The sequence below is a fragment of the Myotis lucifugus genome, unplaced genomic scaffold (genome assembly GCF_000147115.1).
Source record: "Myotis lucifugus unplaced genomic scaffold, Myoluc2.0 scaffold_36, whole genome shotgun sequence".
Classification (NCBI taxonomy): Eukaryota; Metazoa; Chordata; class Mammalia; order Chiroptera; family Vespertilionidae; genus Myotis; species Myotis lucifugus.
The window spans coordinates 5325813-5353439 of record NW_005871084.1 but is presented as its reverse complement, the minus strand read 5'-3'; the positions used below and the strand labels follow the sequence as shown (position 1 = coordinate 5353439).

Here is a 27627-nt window from a genome sequence, read left to right as displayed (position 1 = left end):
TATGGTCAAATATTACATTTAATAATCTCTTTATCACATTCCCCCAAACAAGTTTTCATTGTTGTCTTCATTGCATTCTTTTTACATTTGTCACATACATCTCTATAATACACAGAGGCAGACTTACAATTGCTATACATTTCCTATCATGAATTGTCTTTGGGTCAATACAGAATTAGTCGGGGTCAGTGTGGGAAAGAATGCGAATACTACCTTTCTCTGAAAGTAGATTCTTAATTAGTTAGCACCCTTTTTGTAAGAAGCGCATCCTTTGTTATCTCTGGGTAGGGAGAGTGTCAAAAATTATCATTAGTGCCTTTTCCTAGGAAGAAAAATGAAAGCACAGAAAGGTAAAGTAATATCAGTGGGATGATGACAGTCACGGCGGAAACTTGGGTTTTTAGCTCAGCATTCTACTTTGTGAACTCTACTTTGTTTAATATATTCCATCTCAAAAGGTATAATGGTTTCTCCCATTTTATAACATCTCTTTGGGTGAATGTTAACTAAAAGGGCAGAACAGACAGTAAATTCCCACCAACTGATCATCCTGGCAGTTTCTTCTTGCAATTTTTTCCATCCGCTAAGGAATCCCATAAATTATAAAGCCCCCCTCTGCTTCTCCATTAAAAGTCGCAATTGACGGCTACCATTGCGGCATTTCCAAGAGAACTACAATCAGTAGGGAGAAACCCGTGATCAGTGGCCATTCCCTTTAGCCAGGCCATTAGAGTGTGGACAGTGACCACCGTTAGCACTCTGAAAACCTATCAGACCTGCAAAATTAATTTTAGGTATTTTAACTTTTCTCTAGTATTTGAGAACAAGTACTCATTGACCACAACAGATGGAACAACCCAGGTAACTCCCTTCAGTCTGACTCACACTGTATGTTTCCTAACAAGAGGACTGATGCTAAGAGAATACTACTTATATGATACAGTTTCTTCAATCCACCAGAGGAGGATTTGTTTTTTAATTGAAATGCACTGGAAAATAGCAGGAGTGTCTTCCACTTCTGTGAGGCTAAGTTCTACTTAGGAAGAAAATAAGGCCTGTTGCCTAAATGCATTTATGCCACTCTGGTCTAAAGAAAGAAAATGCATATTAACTTTCAACTTGATGCTTGCTTTCTTTCTTGAGCTTCCGTAGCACCATCTTTTCACTCTGTGCAGGCTATCCCTGAGCCCTATTCAGTTCCACATCTTTTCCCCGAGAGACATCAAGAATAAGAATGCAAAGCTGCAGCAGCCCGCATTTTTAGGGATGTATTTACAGCAGGACCTGGCTGCCTCTGCTGGAAGGGGCAAATAAACTCCCCCCCGGGGATGAACATTTGGGGAGGGTGCAGGGGAGGAGGATGCACACTACAACTCAGTTCTGCCTAACGATGGACAAAACATAAAAACATTCAGAGGAGAAAAGGAGTTTTCCCTTTTCCCTCTTTTAGAAAAATGGGAATTCAGAAATGTTTTCAAAAACGAAAAGTCCCTCCACTCTTTCCCTGAGCCTCCCTCCAGGCTTCACATTTCTAACCTTTTCCCAAAAGTGCTTAGTACAGACCCCAACACTCCCCCACCTCCCCAACCCTCACCCCAGGCATTTCCAAAACACAGGTAGGTACTTGTGAGAAGGGGAGCAACAGATAATACACAAAGACCATCACCCTTGGGAGAATTCAAGAAAAATCCTTAAACAGTTAAAAAAAAAAAAAAAGTATGGGGGTGGGGTGGAGGTGAGGGCTATCAAGAAAAGTGTTATGAGATTAAGTGAAATACAAATACAAGAGGGGGAAAAGCACAGACCCAATACAACAGGACCGCCATAAAAACATGTCATAAAGAGACAGACTACTGACGAAATGATAACGGGTATTGGGAGGGAGGAGGGTGGGAGGAAGACCATAAAAGGGGGTAAAAAGTGGAGCAACCGAATTAGAGCAACGTGTACCTGAGTCATCAGCTGGTATGTGACTGCACGCCAGTGAGTGGTGAAAACACATTTGCGTTTTTAAAAAGCCCCGATTCAACGAATAGCACGGTGGGTGGAGAATGTCAGTAACTGGACGCAGATGTACCGCATGGAGCCGCGTGCAGGCCGATCCCGGGCCGTGCTCGCCCCCCGGCCCCGCCCCGCCCTGCCCAGCCCAGGTGCAGGTGCTCATGGCCCCACGCGGCCCGCACCTCCAGGTAGGTACGAGGTCCCTGTGGTGCTGATGGCCAGAGGGTGGGCTGCAGAGGGTGGGCTGATGGCTGGGAAGTCGCGGCTGATCCGGCGGCATCCCCGATCCGAGGAGCGCCGAGAGCCACAGCGGGTACCGGGCGCTCAGCGCTGCGCCCCAGGCGCGCGGGCCTCGGCCTCTCCCTGCTCCTGCACCGGCCGAGAAGCCTTGTCCGGCTCGGGGGCGCTGCACGTGTCCGGGAAGCGCGGCCCGAGGCCCGCGAACGAGTCGCAGCACGGCGGGCTCTCCTCCTGCACCGGGTGACCCACCGGCTCCCCAGCGCCACCGCCTGGCCCCGCCGGGCCCTCCTGGGAGTTCTGACTGACGTAGACCACGATGATGTCGCCCTTGAAATTCATCACCTGCCCGCTGGAAATAAACGTGGAGTTACTGTTTCCAGTCACATTTCCTACAGGGGAGAGGAAGAGAGAACACGCAGAGGTGAGTCATCCATTCGCGGTGAGAACCGGGTCTTGTGAAAGGGAAGTTTCCCAATGAATGGAGGGGCCAGGGCGGCCTCTCCTCACCGACAGGTCTCCTACATGCACCGGGCACACCCAGTTCTTTACCGTCCTCTCAGCAGGCCTGACAGGCCCAGGAAGAAGGGAGAGAGGCAGAAGACAAGGGAACAAGAGATAAGAGAAGGGTGAAGACAAGGGGAGATAAGCCGGGCAATGGACCCCACTCAAATTTTGTCATTTGCCACACGGAACTCTGGGAGTACTAGCAGGAGGGCACCGGGACTGTAGAATCACAGTCAAGATTCAGATGCTACAAAAGGGTTCCTGTGCCCACTTGTGAGCCCTGTGCAGCAAATAGCCAACGGCCCCGCTATGGTCCAGTGTATCAGGAAGGGCAGTGAGGGCTGGAGGGAAGGTTGTCACCTGTGAGGCTCCTGGAGCCCACCTCAGCCCAGCCTGCTCTCTGACCGCTCTCACTCTGAGGCCTCTGTCACCCTGGATGCCTTTACACCTCCCACCTTCCCTGGAGGTCCCTAATGGCTCAGCCTAGAGGGCCATGGGGCCACTCGGGTTCATATTTAGCAGAGGTTAATCAATTTCCTTGACTTTTTTTTAAACCCTGGGGGGGGGAGGGGGGATTCAGAAGACTAAAATGGGGAAAAAATTGAATCCTATAAATCACTTTCCTTTTGAATGTTGAGGAGTGTTCTTCCCAAGTGAGCAGATTTAGCCAGTGAGTGAGCAGATTTCGCGAGTCTTTAATTAACGGGCCTTTTGAAAAACAAATAGGAGGGTCAACAAATGCTAGGAAACCTGCTACCTCTTATGCTTCTTCTATTTTAAAGACTGATGCTCTGAACTGAAAGTAAATGCCACAAACCAAGGAGACACAGAGCTGCCCCCAACACTCAGCATCACAAGCAGGACCGATGTCCGCCCAGGGGAGGCGAGCTTCCTCATCTTCCTTCTTCTCTATTGTGACAAAGCCTGATAATAATTCACAGAAATAAAATTGGTTCTGTCGCCACCCCATGTGAAGAGATCCTCTCCAAATGGGGAAGGCATGTGTTGGATGGTCTAATAAATGCCCACGGCGCAAAGGCTATTCCTGTGGGGAGCCTTCCCTTCCCCCACAGGGTACCTGCAGCGAAGCCAGGACTGAGGCACAGTGGCCCATGAAAACGCAGGAATTTCAAATGTGAGCAACAAACCGAAAGTCACATGGGAAGATGTGTGACTCATGCTATTTCTCCCTTAGACATTCGTATGGGGTATATTCCAAGATGGGTAGTGGGGGTGGGGTGGTATTTACTTAATAACCCCCCCACCCCAGGCAACATGGGGGAGGTCAGTTAGTATTTCCATTCACCAACTAGCTCGATTGGCCCACATTCTCTGTTCCCTCTGAAACATACTGACAGGTGCTCCTAACATACAGTGAACTTGAAGCTAGGCTAGGGGCTTGCTTTCTAGCATGCCTATGTCTTTCTGCTCCCACCAGTTACCAAGTTAGTTCTCAAGTATGTCCTTTTTTTAATTGTCCTGAAGCATGTAACAGTTTTCACAGAAATAATTTTCATGCTTATCCACCTCATTTTTGACCAGTTAATGGAGCAGGTAATTTTCTAATTACAACGGGATCAGCGCACACTCTCAGGACTGAAGTGCAGGAAGCATGCCTCTCACCAGGCGGGAGCAGAAGGGCCTGGGCATTCCAGAGTGACCCCTTACTTGTGAGTAATCAGTGTGCTGTGGGCTTCCGTCAGCTTACTTTCCAGAGGGAAAGGAGAGTGTGGGCCAGTCTATGGGATAAATGGAGATATGGAGAGCACCCATTACGGGAACAATAGTGATAGAAACACCACCCATCCAGGACTCACTGAGTGCTCCTTCATGCCAGGCTGGCTGCATTGCAGACACCAGCTCCCAGGTACTTGGCCTGTGAGCACTCAGGTTGGCTGTCTTTTTCCCTCTTGTGTTTGACATTCTTTTCATGGCTTGTCATAATGCAGACTCATGTGCAAATAATCTAATAACATCAATGTCATCCTGGCGTCTCAGTCTCTGCAGAGCACAAGGTGCATAACTGGTGATTAAAGGATGGTGGTTTCAGTGGCTGGCTGAGCACAGGAGGGTGAGGAAGGGGGAGGGGACAGAAGAGAGTGCAAGGATCTGAAAGCTCTCTGGTCTTGTCCTGACTCTGCCCCCACTAGCCTTGGAATGTGGGACCAACCACCTAACAACTGTCCAGACCTCAGCTGCTCTTAGGAAATGAGCATCAGTCTTCAAGCCCTGCTAGCCTGGCAGGGTACAGCCGCCTGAGAAGGCATCCAATAACGACTCAATGAATGAATAAATGAATGTGTGAACACCCCACAGGACAGCATGAGGGTCAAACGAGACAATAGATTTGATAATACTTGGGAAACAGCAAAGAATTGGTCACAGGTGCAAAGATGGCATTACTAGTCCCAGAATGTAGTAGTATTAGTGCTCTTGAACTCTCAAGGAATCAGATTTGGGGAATGCACTGAGCAGTAATGCTCTTTCCATCTCCGTCTTGTTGGGGGATCTCAATCCATCTTGAAGGTTGAAAGGGCATTTTTCCCTAGAAATCTAAACAACATTTTGTTTTCATTGTGGGAAGAATCCATCATTTTGACTGCCTCTGGTTTGAACACTCATCTATGTAATTCTACACAAAACCCTATAGTCTCGTTTCTTGTTATGCAAGTCAGCTATTAGGTGAATGTAGAACTCCAACAGATCACAGTTTAGAATGAGTTGGTAGTATCTTAATCCTATAATATCTGTCAGTCCTGAATTGTCCTTGCTTAAAAGTAGTAATTCCTGCCCTAACCGGTTTGGCCCAGCAGATAGAGCGTCAGCCTGCGGACTTAAGGGTCCCAGGTTCGATTCCGGTCAAGGGCATGTACCTTGGTTGCGGGCACATCCCCAGTGGGGGGCGTGCAGGAGGCAGCTGATTGATGTTTCTCTCTCATGGATGTTTCTAACTCTCTATCTCTCTCCCTTCCTCTCTGTGGAAAATCAGTAAAATATATTTAAAAAAAAAAAAAAGCAGTAATTCCTTAAAATGTGCTCTATCTTTCGGAAGAGAAATGTTTTGCAGGGTTATGAAAGCTAACCCGAGAGGCAAGACCTTGGATGGTCAATTAGTAGGTCCCCACGCCAGCAGGCTGCATGACCAGCTGGGTGCTGCAGGGCCTCTGGGTCAGCATGGTTGCCATAGTTTCTGCCATTAATACCTGGCCCCAAAGGGATAACTCTTTCCACTGAGCACCAAGAAAGCCCAGGATGTTCTGTTGATAGAGGGGACTCCTCCCTCTATCACAGCGGTAAGGGGGGGGGCGGCGGTATGAAAAGGGGATGGTGCGGATGAGGCTTATCTACGATGCCTTAAAGAGGCCTGAGGCATTTAGCCCATAGAACCTCTAGGAATCCAAGCAGAGTAAGGGCCCTGTGTCCCTCTTCCTTGCTCTTCTCAGCTGTCATTCTGGCAGCTTTCCCCTACCAGGTATTTATTTTAAATTTATTTCACTTGCAGAAAAAGATGGGGTTGGAGGCATGTGAAACAAAGAACTTGGCTCACAAAAGAATGGGTGAGAGCAAAGACTAACTTCCTGAGACAGCTGGCAGAGGAGAAGGGACTCCCAGGTCATGGTAGCCATCACCTCCTGCACAGACCCGGTGTCCTTCCCATGCAACCTTCTGGGCCTGGCCTGGGTACTGCCCCTCGCTCAGCAGAGCAGCCAACTCTCCCGGGTCTGTGTTTGCCCTTATTCTGGGGGCACATTGAAGATTCTCCAACACACAGTAAACAAATGAAGTCATATCCCTGCTAGTGATTTAAGGGGAGAGGAGCCGCGGCTTCAGGTCCAGGCTCTGCAGGGAGATAAGCAGGATGTCAAAACAGTCTTATGTCGACTGATCAAATTGTATCTGAAGGCTACCCAAGAGTATGATGTGGGAGCCAGAGGACATGAGGGTATTTAGTAAATTAGACATGTTGAAGGGTTTCTAACATTCAAAACGGGTTACTTGGCTTAACATGAATATTTAATGTGACTTAACCAGAAGAATGTCCAGGTAACTGGAGAAAGGTAAAAGTAGCATTTAGTTCAACAGAAACAATGAACAAATAAAGTGGCCCTTCACGATCAGAAAGTGGGATCCTTGCTTTTATAGGGACTCTCTATTTCTAGGCAGAGAGAAGCAGCTTCCTTTTTAGAACTGAATTCCTCACAGAATTTACATTTATAAGCAAGGGGATGCATTCTTCTCTTCTCAAAAGCTTATTATGTCGTTAAAAATGCATAATTTATGAATATTAAATTACAAGAACTATAGCAAATAAGACCATCCAGCTGTCAGTCGGATATTCTTCGGAGGAAGAGAACTAAAAATATACACGAATATGCTCCAGCTATCCAGCTACCCTGGGTGCCTTCCGAATTTCTTAAAAACTGGTTTTATATTTAATCCATATGCTTCTCATGTGACTTTCCTTTTGATGGAAATGCATGCCCTGTTTTAGGCATTTGGAAGAAACTGGTGTATAATGATCAGGGAAGGGAAGCAGTATTTAATAGTTCCATTCTGAATCATGCTTGAAAATTACAGTGGCTTATGAATGAAACCCTTCCAAAATGAGCCACATTAGAACAGAGAGAAGGCAAGCAGGACTGAATTAAAAGTATACAGTGAATTAATTTTTCATATATTTTAAAATAGTGCATTGACTTTTAGCATAAATGAATGCTCATTATTATTACCAAATAACAAAATTATAAAATATTTTGAACTTATAGAATCAATGAGCCCTTAGCTAAAAGTGAAACACAAGTTAGTGGATGGCATTCCAGCAGGAGAGAGAAGAAATAGAGGACTGTCTTTTACAGGAACACTTCTCCCTGTCTCTACATGGTCCCCTTTCCAGAGCACACAGTTCCAGCCCCAGCTCAAATGCTGCTTCCTAAACCAGGGATGGCAGGCATGCTGCTATGTGGCTACTGTTCCCTTCTTGCCCTGGGCAGCCCTTCACATGGGTGGAAGGGAAGAAAATTGGGGTAGGAAAATCTTTGAGAATGAAAATGGATGGTCAAGAATAGTCACTTCAAGAGAGGGTGGGGCCCAGGGAGGGGAGAATGCAGACGGGGAACCTAGGGGGCCAGGCATGAGCCCCATCCTCCAGTGCCCTTGGCTGCCAGACATCGGCCTTGGCAACCTCTGCCACTTGTGTCTGTGTGTCCTCTACCCAGGACATCTACGTCTGCCCAGGGCAGTCAGTCCTTCCATCCCCTACTCCCCCCATCCCCACCCTTGCTTCCCAGAACAGACAGAGGAAGTGGAAAGCTGAGAGTGAGTTGGGGAACAAACAGAGAGCTCTGATTTCTGTTTCTCTAGTTATTCATGACTGGATGAATGAATGAATGAATGAATGCACTTATAAACACTTAACATACAGTGACCAAGCCACCTTGGGAGATGGGAAAGATCAGGTGTGGCAAAGGTCATGGTAATTCCTATGATTGCTTGTGGCTACCAAGATATGGGTTGTTGGTACCAGGCTCAGTCAGAAAGACTCCAGGACCAATTGTGAAGGGCTGCTCAGGGTTCAGAAGGGGACAGTAGCCACACAGCAGCATGCCTGCCACCCCTGGTTTAGGAAGTCGCATTTGAGCTGGGACTAGAACTGCGCGCTCTGGAAAAGGGGACAATTTAGAGACAGTGAGAGGTGACCCTGTAAAAGGGGCTGACATTGGCCAAAATTTAGGTGGATGAAGGGGAACAACAAATGAGAGGCTAGAGGGAGGTGGGCAGTGGAGGGCTTTGTCTGCCCAAATTATGGATTCCTTTTGTGTTATCCATTCCCTGACCTCAATCCCTACTTGGTTCCCAAACTTTTTTCAAGTCTCCATGGCTCAGTGGACCCTCAATAAAGATTTGGTAGAAAAAGATATATGCAGCTGGGGTTCATTAGGAATCATTGTGGGCCTGTAAATAAACAACTCTCTCCAGCTCAGGAGTGGCTGGACTCACTAAGTGGTTTCAGGAGCCAAAAGCAAGCCACTGGCCAGCTCTAGACACATCTATATATATAAAAGCCTAAGTGACAGAATGACTGAACAACTGGAACGACCAATTGACCGGTCGCTATGACGCGCACTGACCACCAGGGGGCAGACGTTCAACGCAGGTGCTGCCCCCTGGTGGTCAGTGCACTCCCACAGTGGGAGCACTGCTCAGCTAACCCACGGGTGCCAGATGCAGGGCTCATGGCTGGCAAGTGCCGCTGTGGTGGCACGAGCCTCTCCCAATAGGGACTGACTGGGTGCGAGCCCATGGCAGGTGCAGTGGGGCCGGGATGAGCAGGAGCAGAAGGCAGGAGCGGCAGGCAGTGTTGGACTGCCAGTTTTGGCCCGATACCTGCAGGCCATGCCGAGGGACCCCACCAGTGCACAAATCCGTGCACCAGGTCTCCAGTTAATTATAAGCAGTTGCTACAAAGAACAAGTGCTGGCGAGGATGTGAAGAAAAGGGAATCCTTGTGCACTGCTGGTGAGAATGCAGACTGGTGGAGCCACTGTGGAAAGCAGTATAAAGTTTCCTCAAAAAATTAAAAATGGAACTGCCTTATGACCCAGCAATTCCACTTCTGGGAATATATATGAAGAAACCTAAAGCACTAATTCAAAAGAATATGTGCACCCTATGTTCATTACAGTATTATTTACAATAGTCAAGATGTGGAAGCAGCCCAAGGGTCCATACGAAAAGCTGTGGTACAGTTACACAATGGAATACTATGCAGCTATAAAAAACAAGGAAATCTTACCTTTTGAGACAGCATGGATGGACCCAGAGAGTATTATGCTAAGTGAAATAAGCTAGTCAGAGAAAGACAAGTAACATATGGTTTCACGCATATGTGGACTCTAAGGAACAAAATAAAGTAACAAAATGGAAACAGGCACATAGATACAGAGAACAGATTGACAGCTGTCAGAGGGAAGGAGGAATTGTGGGGCTGGGTGAAAAAGGTGAAGGAATTTAGAAAAAAACACACAAAAAAGCCACAACAATTAAAAAATTATAATAATAAAAATATAATCAGTTGTTTTTTTCTTTGACATGAACTACTTTTCTAGATATAGGGAGAATTATCCAAACTCCAGGCAAAAGGGCTTATAACCAAGGTAACCAACATCATGTCAAAAGGATAATAATGTAAAATGTAAATTTAAGACATGATTATATACGACACTAGAGGCCCAGTGCATGAAATCAGTGCATTGGGGGAGGGGGGTGTCCCTCAGTCTGGCCTGCACCCTCTCGCAATCCAGGCCCCTTCGGGGGATATCTGACTGCTGGTTTAGGCCCGATCCCGCAGGCAGTCGGACATCCCTCTCGCAATCCGGGACTGCTGGTTCCAACCCACTCACTTGCCTGCCTGATCACCCCTAACCACTCTGCCTGCCTGCCTCATCATCCCTAACCACTCACCTGCCTGCCTGATCGCCCCTAACCCCTTGCCTGCCTGCCTGATTGCCCCTAACCACTCGCCTGCCTGCCTGATCGCCCCCAACTGCTCACCTGCCTGATCACCCCTAACCACTCTGCCTGCCTGCCTCATTGGCCCTAACTGCTCACCTGCCTGCCTGATCACCCCTAACTGCCTCTGCCTCAGCCCCCGCAGCTGTAACTTCATCTGGAAGGCCATTAGGCTGCCCAGTCTAATTAGCATATTACGCTTTTATTAGTATAGATAACCCAAACTATGTTTTCCCCCTTCATTGGTCGTGGCTAATAATTCTCACTGGTCTTTAATAAGAGTTATAACATTGCTAAAATAGCCTTGACATTGAGTATTACTTTTAAAAAATAGACTGGTAGAGCTCTTTGAAGAACCATGATTCTCCTCAAAAGGATCCTGGGTGCGAAGGAGATACTCTTTCCTACTGAGGAAGTAACTAGTCATTGTCCTTTCTCTAGAAACCACTTCAACTGGTTGTATGTTTTTAAAACACCCACACATAAAAATCCAACACCCAATAAAAACGCCACTTTAAGTCCTGAGAGCAGTGGCTTTTAGAAGCTCAAATAGGATTAGCCACCGCCTCTTATCTTTCACCCAAGCTCATCCTCTTTCTCACATTTTGTAGAACACAAATCATGACAATTAAAAAAAGGCAATAATGAGAACGTGCTATTTTGACCAGAAACCAGAAGGCCTGTTCATGTAGAAGTAATTATGGAAGGAACAGCCTCAAAAATCAATCTGGCTGCTGCTGCTGCTCAGGCAAAAATGAACTTGGCCCGCTTGCTGGCATCCGCAGGCAGCATCTCTACGGATGTGTTGCACGACTAAGCACCAGACAGGACAGAAAAAGCAACATAAGCTCTTTGGAAATTAACACAACTTAGTTGATGACACACTTTTTCTTTCCCTTTCCTCCAAGCCTATATGTTTAAAGCTGGAGAAATAAAAGATAAGGAAAATGAGACAAGGGCACCGTTTTAACTTTATGTCAAGGGAGAACACAGATCTGGCTCTGGGTTTCATGACATTGAGAAAAAAATATCACCTTAAACATGGCCAGCACTGTTCTTCCAGGAACTGTCGATGATTTTGACACTGTGGCCAACATCACCTTCCTGGTGTCACCAATTGAAAAACCGGTCTGCCCCTGGCAGTGTTACTAAGCCATGGCCTCTGCTATGCTGAGCTTCTGCCTCCCCATTCTCCTCAGCCCCTCACACTAGTGTTCAATGGGAAGAAAAGTCACTACTAAAAAGAAACAGAATAGCCCTAGCCTGTTTGGCTCAGTGGACTGAAGGGTCCTAAATTTGACTCTGGTCAAGGGCACATACTTCGATTGCATGCTCAATTCCCCAGCCCCAGTCGGAGCGTAGAGGAGACAACCAATCAATGTGTCTCTCTCACATTGTGGTTTCCCTCTCTCTGTCTCTACCCCTTCCTTCCATTCTCTCAACACATCAATGGAAAAGTATCCCCGGGTGAGGATTAACAAAAAACAACAACAAAAACAGAACAATAGAGCTGAACTTTTAGTAATGGGAAGTCCTTAACATCTTTAAAAACTGTGGAGGTGTTCTGAAGGAAAAACACATCAGTTCTTTGAAAAATAGCCCTCCTCTGGGTCTGACTGAAAATTGATATTATAGAGTTTACACATCAGTGGTTGTAGCAAAACCACAAAACTTAGAAAGCAGATTCAAGTACACTCTTCTCCCACATAAGCCAGGGGGCACCATCAGCGACATCTCTGTGTTTAGGGCAGGGATTGAACTATCCAGGGTTATGAAATAATTCAAAGACCGGCTACTAGCACCACTTGTAGTAAATAAAGGGGTCGTAAAGAAAAAGAAAAAACAGCCCAGGGTCAAGGTAGTCCATGGACGGGCTTTTGGGGGGGGGCTTGAGGGGGAGAGGGTCAGAGGATTCTGTGCAACCCCTTAAATAGTATATATCCATATATTCATTTTTCTGGAGAGTGTCTGTAGCTTCCAGAAGATTCTCAACGAGATCCTGACACTCCCTACTCTCACCCCCACACACATGTTGAGTGAGAGGGAGCCCTCACCATGCAGCATGATTTCTTGTAACTACATAATAAGACAGAAGGTGTTTTCCCCTCCAGAAAAAAAAAACACAAAACTTTTAATTGGTGGGTTTATTCACGCTCAAACAGTGGTGCAGTAAATGTACATAATAAATCTCTATAATGATTTTTAATTGTAAAATTATTCTCCAGGTGCCATCAATATATGTGGTGGTTACAGAAGGGATTTCTCACAGAAAGCATTAAGGAACACTTTACTGCTTTGTTAACCTGGTATAGAACCAACAGGCTACTCTCAATAAATATTAATTAATAAGGATTAACTACACAATTTTGTTTATTCTCCTGAAATTTATAAGAGCTTCTATGGGAGGTGATTTGAGACCTAGATTGCTTTGAAACAACAACAAAACTAGAAATCTGAGGGAATGCTTAGCTGTCAGCCAGGCCTGAGGTCAATGTTGACTTCGGGGGGTCAATGCTGGACTTTGAGGCCTAATCCCATCATGAGAGGCCCGAGCACAAAAGGGACATGTAGAAATGAAGAGACAGGACAGTGGCACAGTTCACAAACCCAGCCCCAGGCCTGAGACACAACACGTCCTGTAAATAGTCCTCACAAAGAAAATGGGAGAGCTGAATGTTTCCCATGTCGGCTTTGCTTCTCCCTGAATGACCGGTGACACTCACCCCCAAGCCCTGTACCATGAACAGGCCTTTTTGCTCAGAAAGGAGAGATCAAGAGAGCCACTTACCAGATGCAGGCGGCTGCTCACTGGAGGGGCTTCCAGACCCAGGGCCTCCCCTGCTGGAGCTGGGAGGCTGTGCATCAGCCTCATCCCAGGGCTGGCCTCCGCCCTCCGCCTCTTCAGCTGCTTCTTCAGGCGGAAGGCCCATGCCGTAGGCGCATTGGGGCAAGGGTCCACTTTTGGGGGAACCCAGAAAGGGCTCCCGGTCCTCCCCAGAAGGGTTCCCGCAGCCTGCGCAGCCATCTGCCGAGGTGGAGGCCGCCCAGTGGGGACAGTTGCCGCCCTCCACTTCTTTTTGCAAGTACTTTTCGGAGGACATGGGAATCCAATCGGTCCTGCACGGGGGCTTGGCCAAATTGCAGCTTTCGGAATCGGGCAGGCTCTCTGTTCCGGTGAAGGCCTGGCTTAAACTGTCATCCTCCCCCACCTCCAGGGGCTCCGGGAAAGGGGGTATGGATCTGCTTCCCGGCCCAGTGAGGCCCAGTAAGGAGTGTGGGGTCTGGGGCGGCCGGTCCACGTACTCGTCTTCCATGGGAATCTGCTTGAAAGAGTCGCCCTCCATCTCACTGACCAAGGTGAGCATCCTGGTGTCTTCTGCCTGGGCGCAGCCTGCACACGCGCCCCCGCAGACCCCCGCTCCTTCCGGCCAGCACAGGTCTTCCGAAAACATCTTCTCTTCCAGGGTCAGCAGTAGGACCCCGTCGCAAAGTTCCCGCTGGCTCGAGGCTTCCATGGGAGTGCGGCTAAAATTGCTTCCTGAGGGTTCCTGCTGAGTGACATTCGGGAGGCAGAAGGATTGATACTCAGCTATTAGAACAGGGTTCTGCTAAACACTGCCGAAAATGGGGTTTATTTCCACCATAACAAGAACAGGTGGAACACTCACTCTGTAGCAACTCGTGTTATTTAAAATTACAGAGTGGGGAAGAGCCCTAACATAGAATGCAACCAGCAACAAGTGAAATCTAACTGCATTTCACATGAATAGCATGTTCATGTTGAAACAAGGGCAGGAGTCAACCCAAATAACTCCACAACACGGAATTTTGACTACAGACTTTCAATCTAAATTAAAACACACACACACACACACACACACACACACACACACACACACACACACACACCCTCTAAGGAAATACTAAACTCAAAGTTAGTCGCTTTGTTTTTTGTTGTGGTAGAGTTTAGTAATTGAAAGTACTTTCTATGTATCCTGGAATTGAGAATAATAGGAGGCAGGTTTTCTGCTGTTGGAGAAAACATGATTCAATGGAACAAGGAAAGATCAAAAAGTGCTGCTGGGACAGGAACTGGAGAAATCAGTATGAGCTCGTCGTGGTTTAAAATGTATACATTTTTATACCTAAGAAAATAGATCTGCCAAAACCGGTTTGGCTCAGTGGATAGAGCGTCGGCCTGCGGACTGAGGGGTCCCAGGTTCGATTCCGGTCAAGGGCATGTACCTGGGTTTCGGGCACCTCCCCCGTGGGAGATGTGCAGGAGGCGGCTGATCGATGTTTCTCTCCCATCGATGTTTCTAACTATCTATCTCTCTCCCTTCCTCTCTGTAAAAAAATCAATAAAATATATTTAAAAAAAAAAAGAAAAAAAAAAGAAAATAGATCTAAAGGACATAGTGAGATAACTAGTGAAATTTTAATATCAAATGTGGGTTTGATAATAGTATTGTACCACTATTGAAATTCTTGATTTTGATAAATGAACTCTGGTTACATAAAAGAATGTCCTTGTTCTCAAGAAATTCACAATGATGTATTTAAGGATACTGGAGCACAATTCACTCTAAAATGGTTCAAGAAAAAAATATATACAGATACACACATAGAGAGCACAGCCCGGCCAGTATGACTCAGTGGTTGAGTGTTGACGTATGAATCAGGAGGGAATGTGCCCCAGTTGCAGGCTCAATCCCCAATGTGGAGCATGCAGGAGGCAGCCGATCAATGATTCTCTCTCATCATTGATGTTTCTATCTCTCTCTCCTTCTCCCTTCCTCTCTGAAATCAATAAAAAATATTTTTTTTAAAAAGAGAGCACAAATAATATAGCAATATGTTTAGACAACTGGTAGACCTGAGAATAGGGTATGTGGAAGTTCTTTGTACTATTCTTACCACTTCTCTATAATTTTGAAATGATATCAAAATTAATAGTTATCAAAATAACTAACTACAAAGTAAAAGAAAATGGAAACTCGTTCCTTCTGGAATCTGTAATAGGCAATTATGATTGGCACTAAAAAGAATATAATTAATATCTGTACACAGAGGTGACAGAAATGGAATGCAATACAAAGAAAGCAGCATTTAGGAAGAGTACTGACCTGGGCTTTGGGTTATTCTGTGGGGATCAGCCCTGGGATTTGGGGTCCCATCCCCTCAAGAAAGTTCCTCTTAACACAATGGGGCTCAATATTTGACTAAGAAGTATCTCAGCATAATTGTTCAAAGTACTACAAGGAGCATTTAAGACTTTTAAATTTACCTTATTTCCACTTAGGCGGCCGCATGTCTCGTTGACCCAGCGCCACAAATTAGCTAGAAAAACAAAGCAAAGATAAGATCTTCATAGTACTTCCTATTTCTAATTCAATATCACTGACCACTATGTCAGTTCAGTATTATCTTTATACATAACCCTCTGTAAGTTTTTCAGAGGGACTTCTTGAAAGTGAAAACATTCAAAAGAAAATCAACCTATTTAAACACTATAAAGACATCTTACCCATCCTGCTCCATCAAAACAAAACTTTCTGATCCATGCAAAGCCAAATATGATATACTAATGTTCCATTGAATACCTTGGGGCACATTTGAGGGTATCAGAACTGCTGATAGGAAGATAGTCACTCTCAGACCCTTAGCAATTAATCTTTGACTACAAGGGCCTAGGTGGGCATTGTAGGGGAAAGGAGACAACATGGTGGAGACGTGACTTTCCAGTGAACCAGCTCAAATATACGTACAATAAAAGTCAGGTGCATGTTGGAAGGCTGCGGCAGACCCCACTGAGTTCCAGCAGGCCCCAAATCTTTTTCCACTATACTCTTGCTTCTCAGGAAAAAAGGATATGTTCTGTGGTATATACAAATTATATCCCCATCAACTTTTTCAAATAGACATGATAACATTTAAAAAGTCAAATCCATGAATTTTTAAAAAAATTATGAAATTACATCATACAAAGATAAACTTTTATTCCACCTCCACTGAATTCTAATGTTGAATTCATGGGTTGTCAATTCTCCATAAGAAGATAATCAAGTAATAATCATAGCTAATGGCACCTATGATGTGGCCTTGCCCAGTTTACTTAACTTCTCTGAGCCTCAGTTTCCTCATCATGAAACCAGGGAAATAACAGTGCCTACTTCATAGTGCTGTGGGGGAGATTTAGTTAGTACATGTACTAGTAAAATGCATACAGCAGTGTATGCATTTACTGAATAAATATTCAATACATGTCAGTTATTGCTATCATCATTGTTATTATTTCATTATTATAAAATTACATAAAAATAAAGGTACTCCAAATAAAAGGAAAATTGTAGCTCTTTCCTTGTAGAGATTAGTACTAACTAGACAATTACAAATGGTGCCAAAATATTTGTGCACAGAGATAATAATCATAACTACTATGACAATCTTTCTCCTAGAGTATTTGTATTTACTTCTACATAAATAAGCACAATGGATTTTATTTGTTTTGCCAGAGAACAATGAATTGGGCATAAAGGGTGTTTGATCTTAGTTTAAGCCCAACCACCTCAAGGCACTTATTTTTAGCAGATCACTGGATGTAGTCAACAGGCAACATACACATCTTCCAAGGCATATACCTTGAAATGTATCTATTTTTAAGATTCATTTTCAAAATCCCCCATAGACATCATACCTGTTAGTGCTTTCCCTTGTTTCCGGTAGTAAACAGCAGAAATGACAACAGCGACTAATGCCACAGATACGAAGAGAAGCAGGATGATCAGACTGGGCAAGAAAATCTGGGGCTCTGTATCAGGAAAAGGTTTAAAAATGGTATTAAAGGTGATTTCATTTTTGTCTCTAAGCTCAAAAACAAAACCCTTTACATCAAGCCCCAGAATCAAGGCTGCTGATCTGGAATAAGAGAAGTGTGAAGGCCCCAACCCTGACTGCAGGTTTGTCACAGAACACTCATGTTCCAAAGGGTGGAGTCACCAGCATGGCCCAGTCCCACTGTCCAGCATCACTCCAGTGAGGTCAGTCCAGGACCATCTTGAAATGTTTCTACTTAGAATAACTCAAATCCTGTTTACCAGGCCATCCAGCTCCATCTTTGCTCACCTATGGACACTTCAGTCTCCCCAGGGGACTGGCCTCTGAGGCAAAAGGAAGCCCCTTATCATACCTCTTTTTAAATAACCACAGGCACCAGGGTTGCCGTTTTTATTCCTTTGGTTATTTTTCGTATTATCTTCAAAAAAATGGTCTTTTAAAAATGCTGCTCTGACTGTGTAGCTCCATATCCAGAACCTTAACACTGGCATCTTCAATCACCATCTTCTGTCTCCCCAAATGTCAAATCTAAACCCTCAATTTTCTTAGTCAAAGTTCATTAACCCTGTTCTTCTGTGGCTCAGGTCCTCTTGCTTCATTAGAAAGGTCTTCTTTACACGTATGCCATCCCATGTGCTGTGATATCTGGACCCACCTCCAACCGTCTCACTCACCTGCAAAACCAGCAGCCACTATTAACTGTCACTTTCTATCACTCTTTGACACCATACTCAAGATTAATTTGATCTACAAATGATAGCTATAGTCTAACAAGTTACTAACTCTGGTTGGTGACCAAAATCTCCCATAGACACTCGTACTGTGACCACCACCAGCCTACTATATTTGGGCATTTTAATTTATGTTTGCAGATCAGTTTTCTTTTCTTTTCTTGTTTTTATACATATAAATACATTATTAGTTCTCCATTCCAGAGTAAAATATTATCACATAAACAACATATCTAAAATCAAAATACTGACAAAAATGAAATATTAACCTAACTGTGGATGGGATGAGATAGAAAGGGAGAGATGAGCCCTCCGGATATGGAAGGTAACCTGGGGGAATCTATAAGAGCTGACTAGACCGAGACACATCTACCAAGCAACCTGCTGTTTTTAAGCATAGCATAGAGGAAGGGGGATAGAAGAGGGTATAGGGGGATAAATGGTGATGGAAGGATACTTGACTTGGGATAGTGAACACACAATAATACATTGTACAGATGATGTGTTGTGGAATCGTGCACCTGAAACCTGAATAATTTTGTTAGCCAGTGTCACCCCAATAAATTTAATAAAAAGTAAAAAAATAAACATACCATTGGGTAGTTCTGTAGACAGCAGAGAATAACTACAGACCACGTCTGACTTATTGGTCCCGTGACGTACTTCCATCTGTCCAAGACTGGTACAGCTGTGGGAGTTAAGTGCTTCCATTTTATATTCTTATTTTTCAAGAAAAGAAACAAAGGTTCTAATCCACTAGACTGCTAGCTCCTTCAGGAGAGGAGCCCATCTTTCTGGACATTTGGATCCCCAGTGCCTGTCCACACATCATCCAAGTGGACAAATGAATGAACAAAAGTAAATACTGCCAGTGTTTTCTAAGAGTATGGCCCAAAAGACAGTAGATTGGTGTCTTCAGTATAGAAGATTCCAAATGCTTCAATTGCCAGGGGATAAACTTAAAAAAATGTCCTTATTGATTTTAGAGAGAGAGGAAGGGAGAGGGAGAGAGAGAGAGAAATGTCGATGAGAGAGAAACATCAATTGGCTGCCTCCTGCATACTCCCTTCTGAGGATCGAGCCTAAAAACTGGGCATATGCCTGACCAGGAATCAAACCAGTAACCTCTTGGTACATGGATTGATGCTCAACCTCTGAGCCACACTGGCTGGGCACTGATACACTTTTTTGATGAATGCTCTTTAGAAGTTGAAAACACAGAAAACCTTGTCAACATAAAACTTGGAAAAGTGGATTAGGAAATAAATATTTAATGAGAATTCATGTATTGGGAACTGAAAGAATCATTATGTAATGAAAGGACCCAGGTTCCACTAGAGATACACTAACATAAGTGTGAAATAGTACATATGAGGTGATTCATTTAAAATGATTAATTACTGCACAAGACTGGAAACAACCTAAATGACTATCACTAGGAAACTTATTAACTCAATTACGGCACATCTCTACAATGAAATATTAGGTATCTATAAAAAGCCATGAAGATCTAAGTGAACTAATATGGAATGAGCTTCCTTCAAGATATATTATGTGAAAAAAACCATGGTGTTTACAGTATGCGAACATTTATGTAAACAGGAGTCTTCTTTATGCACATACACACATCTCTGGACAACAAAGCAGTGGTGTTAGGAGAAGTGTGTGTGTGGGGGTGGGGCAGTGACGGGCATGAGTGAATGATAACAAGTGTCATCAATCATTTTCAACTACGTAAGGTTAGAAAAGAGAAAAAGGAGGCTGAAACTCTAAGTCAAAGATTGAGCCAAACTGAATCTAGAAAGTAAGGCATGTAAGTCACACCAGGTTGAAGGCTGGTTGGACGGGTTTATTTTGCCCACACTGAACTGACAGGCTTTTCCCATTTTGAATGTGGCTTCAAGGGGAAGCCTCACAAAACTCAAACAGTCTGTGTCCAACCCAAACGTGGAGGTTGAGTTACTTAAAATCAACACACTGCCTGGGCTCCTTCGTTGTCACTTACTTGGTCCAGGGTTTGCATTTTTCTGTGGAAGAAAAGGCATCGGAGAAATAGCCTACAAGGCAGGGCTCACACACCGTGTCTTTGTTGAGCTGCACTGTCAAAAAAACAAAAGGACAAACAGAACAAACAAAAGCCAAACAAGGACACTTAGATATCGGCCAGGATGGTGGTCCCTCTGCCTCTCACCTCCCCCCACTCCCTGCCCTCGCTGCCTGTGGCTCATTGCTTCAGCCCCCACAGGCTCTAGAGGGCCTTCCATCCCAGCAGTAGGTTCAGGGTTATTATGTTCAGGAGGGTAATTGGCTCAGTCTCAGGCTACTAATGCCAGTATCTGAGTTAGGTCCTGACCCTTAGCTGTTCAGAACCACTGTCCTGGTCACTAATACTCTGTTTCCTAGCCGGGGAGCCTGCTGTCTACTTGCTTTAACCACGCACCTGCCTGATCTCCCCTTTCAGCCTTTTGGACTTACATTAACCTTGATCCACAGAGAGTGGCAGTCCTCTTACTGCTTTTAAGGACAACTTCTTGACCTGACCTCTCTGGCCAGCTTAATCTCACCAGTTCAAGCATGTGAGTGACAACAGTTTTCTTAAAAAAACAAAACAAAAAACTCCTACAGGTCTCTTTCTATTAAACCAAGGGCTGGTAGCAAACTTTTTCTATAAAAGACCTTATGGTAAATATCTTTTGCAGGCCTTCTAGTCTCTGCTGCAAATACTTGTAGCATGAAAGCAGTCATAGGCAATATGTTAAAAAAAAAAAGGGATGTGGGATGTGGCTGTGTTCCAATAAGACTATTTACACAAACACAAGTGGTAGGATGGATTTTGGACCCCTGCCTTAAGCCACAGCACTGAAAGCAGGAATTGATCCTGCTTAGCAAACTTTCTTCAGCACCCTCATATTCCTTGCAAACCATATTATTAAAATAGGAAATGTCTCAGATTTCCTAAGTCTATTAGCTGCTGACATGTGTAGACTTTTGGGAATTCCAATAAAGAACATTGACTACTATGTGAGGTATCATGATCACGCAACTGACTTGCACCAAAACCACAAATTACTCTTGAAATTAGTAGCACTTCTGTGATTACTTTCATGAATAAAACACTAAAATAAGAAATTACATGTTCTTTTTCCAGGGTCAAGTGGGAAGTATCTTCTTGATTTCTGCAACTGCCTCAATAAGTAGGATACCTCCCCCACTTAATCTATTTGATTTGCCTTAAAATGATATTAACAAAAGCACAGTTAACATCTAGTCAACTCACATAAATTCAAACAGCTTTTCAAAAGATAAACATGCTCTAGAAGAGCAACCCTTAAAAACAAAGAGACTTCTTAAGGGGCTACAAGGCAGCAGAGCTCAAAGTTCATTGGTTTCCCTCCACTGACTGGGCTTCCAGATCTGTTCCTTGTAACTGACCTGCCAGGGGGCATCCTGCAGGTTCCCTGTCCCGTTCCTTTCCCTAATCACACTGCTCCCACTGTACAAAAGAAGGCACACTCTTCCCCACTCCAAATCCTGGGATGGTGCCAAACCTCTGAGATGCCAAACGGAACACCAAGTAGAAAAACTGGTGATGGCGGAGCCCCTGCATTCAGAGTCTCTCAGTACTGTCTCTCCCTATCTAAGGACAAAAGTGCGACCATAGAAACAGGGTAACTGGGACCAGGTGGGCTTGTTCTCAATTCAAATACCATGGACCCTTGAACAATGTGGAATTTAGGGGTTTTGACCCCCGCTGTGCAGTCAAAAATCTACATATAACTTTTGACTCTGCCAAAACTTAGCTATGAACAGCCTACTGTTGACTAGAAGCTTTACTGATAACATAAACAATTTACATGTATTTTGTAGGTTATATATATTATATACTGTATTCTTATAATAAGCTAGAGAAAATAAAATGTTCTGAAGAAAATAAAAATCATAAACACTGTACTGTATTTATCAATACTGTAAGTTTTTAAAATCTACATATAAGCGGACCTATGCAGTTCAGACCTGTGTTGTTCAAGGGTCAACTGTACAGTGCAAGTTAGGGCAGGAGGGAAATTTTCATTCACTCATGTCATCCCCTGTGTCCTCCAACTATTGCCAAAGAAGGACCCATTCCCACAGGAGCAAGGCGGAGAGAACATCGGTCAGGAATGAAGCAGAGAAGGGGACAGCACCTTTTTTCATGCAGGTGACAAACTTGCAGAAAGGCTCTCGGCCTTGTCTATCTGAGAATCAGAATTCAGAAGGGAGCCGGCTGTCACAGGGAGACTCATTTTAAAAATTGGAAAATCAAGTCAACTTGGGATGATCACTTTGTAAGTTATATAAATGGCAGGTCACTGTTGTACACCTGAAACTAATGTAATATCGTATGTCAACTGTAATTGAAAAATAAAAAATTTATTTTTAAAAAAAGCAAGTCAGACTTTTTTAAGAGAAAGTTTGTCTGGTTTACTTGATACATTAGATACTCAGGATTGACTGTACCAGTTAGATTCTCTGACGAACACTTTCCTCATTATAAACTGAAATGAATAATATTTTAATTCTCTTAACCCTGTGCAAGTATTCTGGATTTAAAAAAAAATGCCTCCAAGGGAAAGATTAACAGGTATAAATACTAGTAAGTTGTTATGTCTTAAAGAAACTGCTTTGGTATACTTCCTAGAAGTCAGGATGTAAGTGACGCTAAGAAACACTTTTCTGAGTCAAAAAGATTATTTCTACTTATTTACTTTCAACAAAACTGAAGGACACAGTTGAGTTCTTAACTGAGCAATCGTTAAACACCACACTGATGTCACATCACTGTGTGATCTGGGACATGTCACTCAGAAAGTGCTGATAGAATTGAGGAACTCCTGTCACGGGAGTCCTTTCTTAGCTGTTTAGCTATTTATGCGAACACGTTTCTCAGCACTTAGTGGAAACAGGATTGAGCTTGAATTCTGTTGCATTTTAGCAATAAGTTGTATTCAACCCGGAAGATATGAACTAATTGGAAAAAAAACTCCATTTGTTCTTTAGTTTGTAAAGACTTTAATATAGCAAAATATAATATATTCACCCTTGACCTATTGTATAATACCTGCAGTAACAATTTGGTCCAGAAGAAGTGTTTTTAACCCCTAGAACCTGGAGTCACAAGAAATTTTTTAAAACTTAAGATTTCAAATAGGTGCATAATTTTGGATATGAAAGAGTATGAAAGGTGATTAGCAAAAACCCTCCAAGCACAAAAATACATCAGGATAGAATTCTGCAGGGAAGGCGAAATGAATACAAATCAAAGGAGGGGGAAGAACTCTATCTTTCCCACAGGTGAGGCAATGAGCGCATTTTAAAATAGATTACGGTGTTGATACTCCATTGAAAAATTTAGGAAGTGTTACTATTGCTATCTTTCCCTGGAAACTAAATACTTAGCAACTCTTTAAATTCGTAATAAAAATTTTGAGCTGTCAAGTTAAAAATAAGCTAGGGGGTGCATGATTTTTTCAAAATTCTGCTAAGCGGATGCTCAAATTTGTGTTTTTTTGAAGCATCTGGAGGTCCCCTGCATTTTCGGGTTCTGTCCTAAGTGGGGAGCATAAAGCTCCGCAGGTGGAGGAGCCTGGAGACCAGCATGTGGGCCAGGCGCTCACGTGTCCTTGTTAGAACCAAACCTGGGGCTCCGTTCTCAGGGGACCCTCAAGCTCCTCCAGCGCCACCTGGCTCCCCGGAGCGTGAATGACGCAGGGAAGCCGTCTTAGCACCGGCTTTGGCCTCCAGGTGACTGCAGGACTCGGTGAGAGAGGATGACGCGGGAAGCAACCCCATACCCGGGTGCCGGGCGCCTGAGCCGGGCGCGCACTCGGTGTTGCGGCGGCAGCAGTCACAGTCCTCGCTCCAGTGGTAGCCGGCCGTGCAGGCGCAGCGCCGAGGGGCTGTCCGGTTGCCGGGCTCCACCGGCACCAGGGCCTTGCCTGCGAGCGAAAGAGACAGGGCAGCGAGGCAGTTCGAGGATGCATGGGTGGGGGTGCACTCCATGCCAACCCCCATCTTCCACCCCCAACCCCACCCAATTCCCCCAATGCAGTGCCCGGCCTCCTCCCAGACATTGACGCATTCAGGTCACTGGCTCTCAGGAGCACTGGAGTCCCCTCAGCTTCCTGTGCTGGCACTGAAACATCCCAGGGGGGTTTCACTCTCAATAATTAAGAGTTGAAGGGCTTTTTAAAAGTCAATTTTCATGTTAGTAGGAAGACTAAGGGCTGGAAGTTTATGATCACTGATTACTAATGAAAAATAGACTTCATAATCTCCCGATTTTTAGTAAATTCAAATGTGATAAATAGCCTTAACACCAATGCCAGATAGGACCTAAAAGAATGGGGTTCCTGGAGATCAGGGGTTCCTCCTGAGATCCTGCAGGGCCACAGTTATTCAGAGCCCGGAGACTGGGGTCACTGTGTGATTAGCTAAGTGGACGAGTAGAAAGGTGGGATGTGAAGACATACTTGGAAATTCGTCTCTCCCACAATAATACCTTTGTCTTTCCTCACACCTCACAGCAGAGTGCCCTCCTGTTACCCCACTCTCCTGGGCCTGTCCAGTCTTTGTTCGAGAGAGGTGACTGCTCACACACAGTTGATCCTCATTAGCCACTGATTCAGGTCTGCAGTTTCACCTTCTGGCTAAAATGTCACCGTAGCCCCCCAATCAGTACTCCTGGCACTTTCGCAGAGTGGGGGGAAATTTCAGCCCCTGGGGACCTGCCAGGTGAGGGTGAATAAGGTAACACCTTCTGCCTTAATGTTTCAGCTCTCATTGTGGAAACGTGTTCTTTTATGGTCTTTTTAGAGTCCTATTTTTTAGCATTTTTGTGTTTTTTGTTGGTGATTTCACTGTTTAAAATGGCCTCCAAATGCAGTGCTTAGGCACTGTCTAGTGCTTCTGAGCCCGAGGAGGCTGCGATGTGTCTTATGGAGAAAATGTGTGTTAGAAAAACTTGGTTCAGGCATGAGTTATAGCGCTCTTGGTTGTGAGTCTAATGTTAATGAGTCAAAGTATTTATTACATAAATTGTCCTTAAACACAAACACACATAAAACAAGGTTATATGTTGATCAGTTGACAAAAACGCTGTGACCAGAGGCTCACGGGAACCTGCATTTCTCCTGGGAACAGCAGTTCAGTATTTGCTAGTTCAGTGTTTGTGGTGATTGTATAGAACATAATTGCACCAAACAGTGAGAATCAACTGCACAAAAACACAACACAGTACAACAACATTACTTAAAACAGCCCTTCTACCCTGTGGGACACATCTCATCCGGATTGTCCAAACAGCCCTTGTACCGAATAGTCCTGAATACTTCTCGGAGTTTGTTATGGACTGATGTTTGTGTCCCCTCAAAATTCCTATATTGAACTCTTAACCCTCGATGATGGTATTAGGAGGTGGGGCCTTCGGAAGGTGATTAGGTCATGAGGGTGGAGCCCTCAAGAATGGGATTGGTGCCCTCAGTAAGAAAGACAACAGAGAGCTTGCTTCCTCTCTCTGCTCTCAGCCATGTGAGGGCACAACAAGAATGCTGCTATCTTGAAACCAGGAAGAGGACCCTCACCAAGAACCCAGCCATACTGGCACCCTGATCCCAGACTTCCAGCGTCCAGAACTAGAAGATGTAAATTTTTGTTGTTTAAGCCACTCAGTCTGTGGAATTCTGCTATAAAAGCCTGAACTAACTAGAACAGAGTTCCATGGAAAAAAGAAACAGCCTTAACTAAGTGGCAGCCAGAAACAGGGGGAGGGGAGGGACACATTTCTTATCCCCATTCCTGGGCCCAAGCATGGTGAACCTGGAGAAATCTCCATTCCCTCCAGGCCCCTTTCTGAGGTCCAGGCCAGCTCAGCGGCACCAAGGCCAGTGTGTATAAATAAGCGCATGATGCCTGGAACACACACAGACACTGTCGCGTCCTTGAAAAATTCCAATTCCAGTATCGCACTCAAATGCAAGTGAATGTAAGCCTGGCATATACTTGAATATCTTAATGAACCAGGCTTTGCACTTTAATCAACTTTGGCAGTAGACAGATGATTCTTTATTTCCAAGAGACAGCAATGAGTCAAGGTCATTACTAAGTCGTGGGAAAGAAAAGAGACTTGATCAGATGCTTCTGCTCAGTGGAGTTTCCATGTTATCTTCTCCAAACAAAACCTGCCAGCTGTCTTTAACCATTAGGAAAATTATGGTTTAAAATATATTTATTTCCTAGTTCTTTCCACTGGGAAAGAGAAAAACCTACACATAAGAGTCAATCCAGAACCAATGAGCCTCCACAGCACCCAGGTCAAGATCTCTAAATAAGATGTTTTGCAGAAAGTGATCAGGAATTCCTAGAGAAATGGCTGGTTCCAAGTGCAGGGCAGGAAATGTCCAATGTGAGCCAGGAAGCAAGGGAGCTCTTCAAGACACCTGGGTTTGCCCTAGCTGGTTTGGCTCAGTGGATGGAGCGTCAGCCTTCAAACTGAAAGGTCCCAGGTTCGATTCCGGTCAAGGGCACATACCCAGGTTGTGGGCTCAATCCCCAGTGCGGGACTTGCAAGAGACAGCTGATCCATGATTCTCTCTTATCATGGATGTTTCTATCTCTCTCTCCTTCTTCCTTCCTCTCTGAAATCAATAAAATAAAAAAAGACACCTGGGGTTGTACCAAAGGTGGGGCCACCTGGAGGCGGGACGATCTGAGCACCAGGAAAACTAATAACTGCAGTAGACCAAAACACCTCGAAGATGTCTAAATTCACTAGTTCATAATATTCATACAAATCCTTTGGAGAAAGCTGGATGATCAAGTCACTGTTTTGAAAAGTGGTAAACAAAGCTGCAGCATTCATTCCACCTTTCCTGTACATAGTGTACTTCAGGGTAATGAATCATTGATGGGGGGAGTTTCCCTTTACAAACCATCCCAGCTAAGAAATGAAGGAATGATAGAACTGGATCATTGCCTAATGAAAATGGATCTAGTTCATGATTGTCAATAGCTGCTAATATCACATACAGAGAGAAAAGCAGCTGTTACATGGTTCCTGACATAACTACATTTTACCAACTACGAAGGAGTTTTGCCAAAAACAAAAAAACAAATCAGAATCTGAGCAGCCTTCTAGATCTCACAACCACTTTACAAGAAATGTAGAAGACGGAAGAATAGGCTAAACAGCACCAAGGGGGTGCAACCAGCAGCAACCAGGCTGTGGGAACCACCGGACCGACAACAGGTTTCTCCCAGATAAACTGAATGGGAAAGGAAAAAGGAAAAAGGAAAGGAACCTGTAGGTTGAGACTTAAGAGGCATATTTTGATCCCGATTCCTGAAAATAAACTATAATTTTAAATAATTTGAGGCAAAAAACCCCACAGCAGATTGATAAAGAGATCAAACTGTCGAGTTAATAGGACATTTATCGTTTAGGACAGAGGTCCTCAAACTTTTTAAACAGGGGGCCAGTTCACTGTCCCTCAGACATTCCACACATGCGCACTGCGGGCCCGGGACGAGTCGGCTGCTAAGCAGGACAGGCAGCGGCGGCAAAAACACCCGGCGGGCCGGATAAATGTTTTCTGCGGGCCGTAGTTTGAGGACCCCTGGTTTAGGAAAAAGACTCGAGAGTCCGACGACCTGACTGGGAGTCCTGCTTTGCACTGGAAGTTATTTAACCTTGAAGTTATTTAACCTCTATCAGTCTCAGTTTTCTTTATCTTTAAAATGGGATCATCGTGGTTACCTCACAGGGGTTTTT

General features: G+C 44.5%; 1 protein-coding gene and 1 long non-coding RNA gene across 2 annotated transcripts in view; both read right to left on the bottom strand.

The window, feature by feature from the left end:
- Window positions 1-2100, bottom strand: LOC111825683. Its single transcript, XR_002828885.1, has 2 exons — window positions 1951-2100; window positions 1-322 (listed from the first exon to the last, which is right to left on the bottom strand). It is a non-coding gene; the product is annotated as an uncharacterized LOC111825683 (long non-coding RNA).
- Window positions 2101-2158: 58 nt separating this feature from the next.
- Window positions 2159-27627, bottom strand: part of TNFRSF11A (TNF receptor superfamily member 11a) — a 27525-nt gene continuing 2056 nt past the window's right edge. The window contains exons 4-10 of the mRNA XM_023752597.1: window positions 23654-23797; window positions 19828-19921; window positions 18416-18510; window positions 16952-17065; window positions 15542-15594; window positions 13043-13802; window positions 2159-2630 (exon numbers count right to left, since the gene is read on the bottom strand). Of these exons, the coding sequence (XP_023608365.1) occupies window positions 2326-2630; window positions 13043-13802; window positions 15542-15594; window positions 16952-17065; window positions 18416-18510; window positions 19828-19921; window positions 23654-23797 (1565 nt within the window). The 3' untranslated portion in view covers window positions 2159-2325. The remainder of the gene's footprint in view (window positions 2631-13042; window positions 13803-15541; window positions 15595-16951; window positions 17066-18415; window positions 18511-19827; window positions 19922-23653; window positions 23798-27627) is intronic.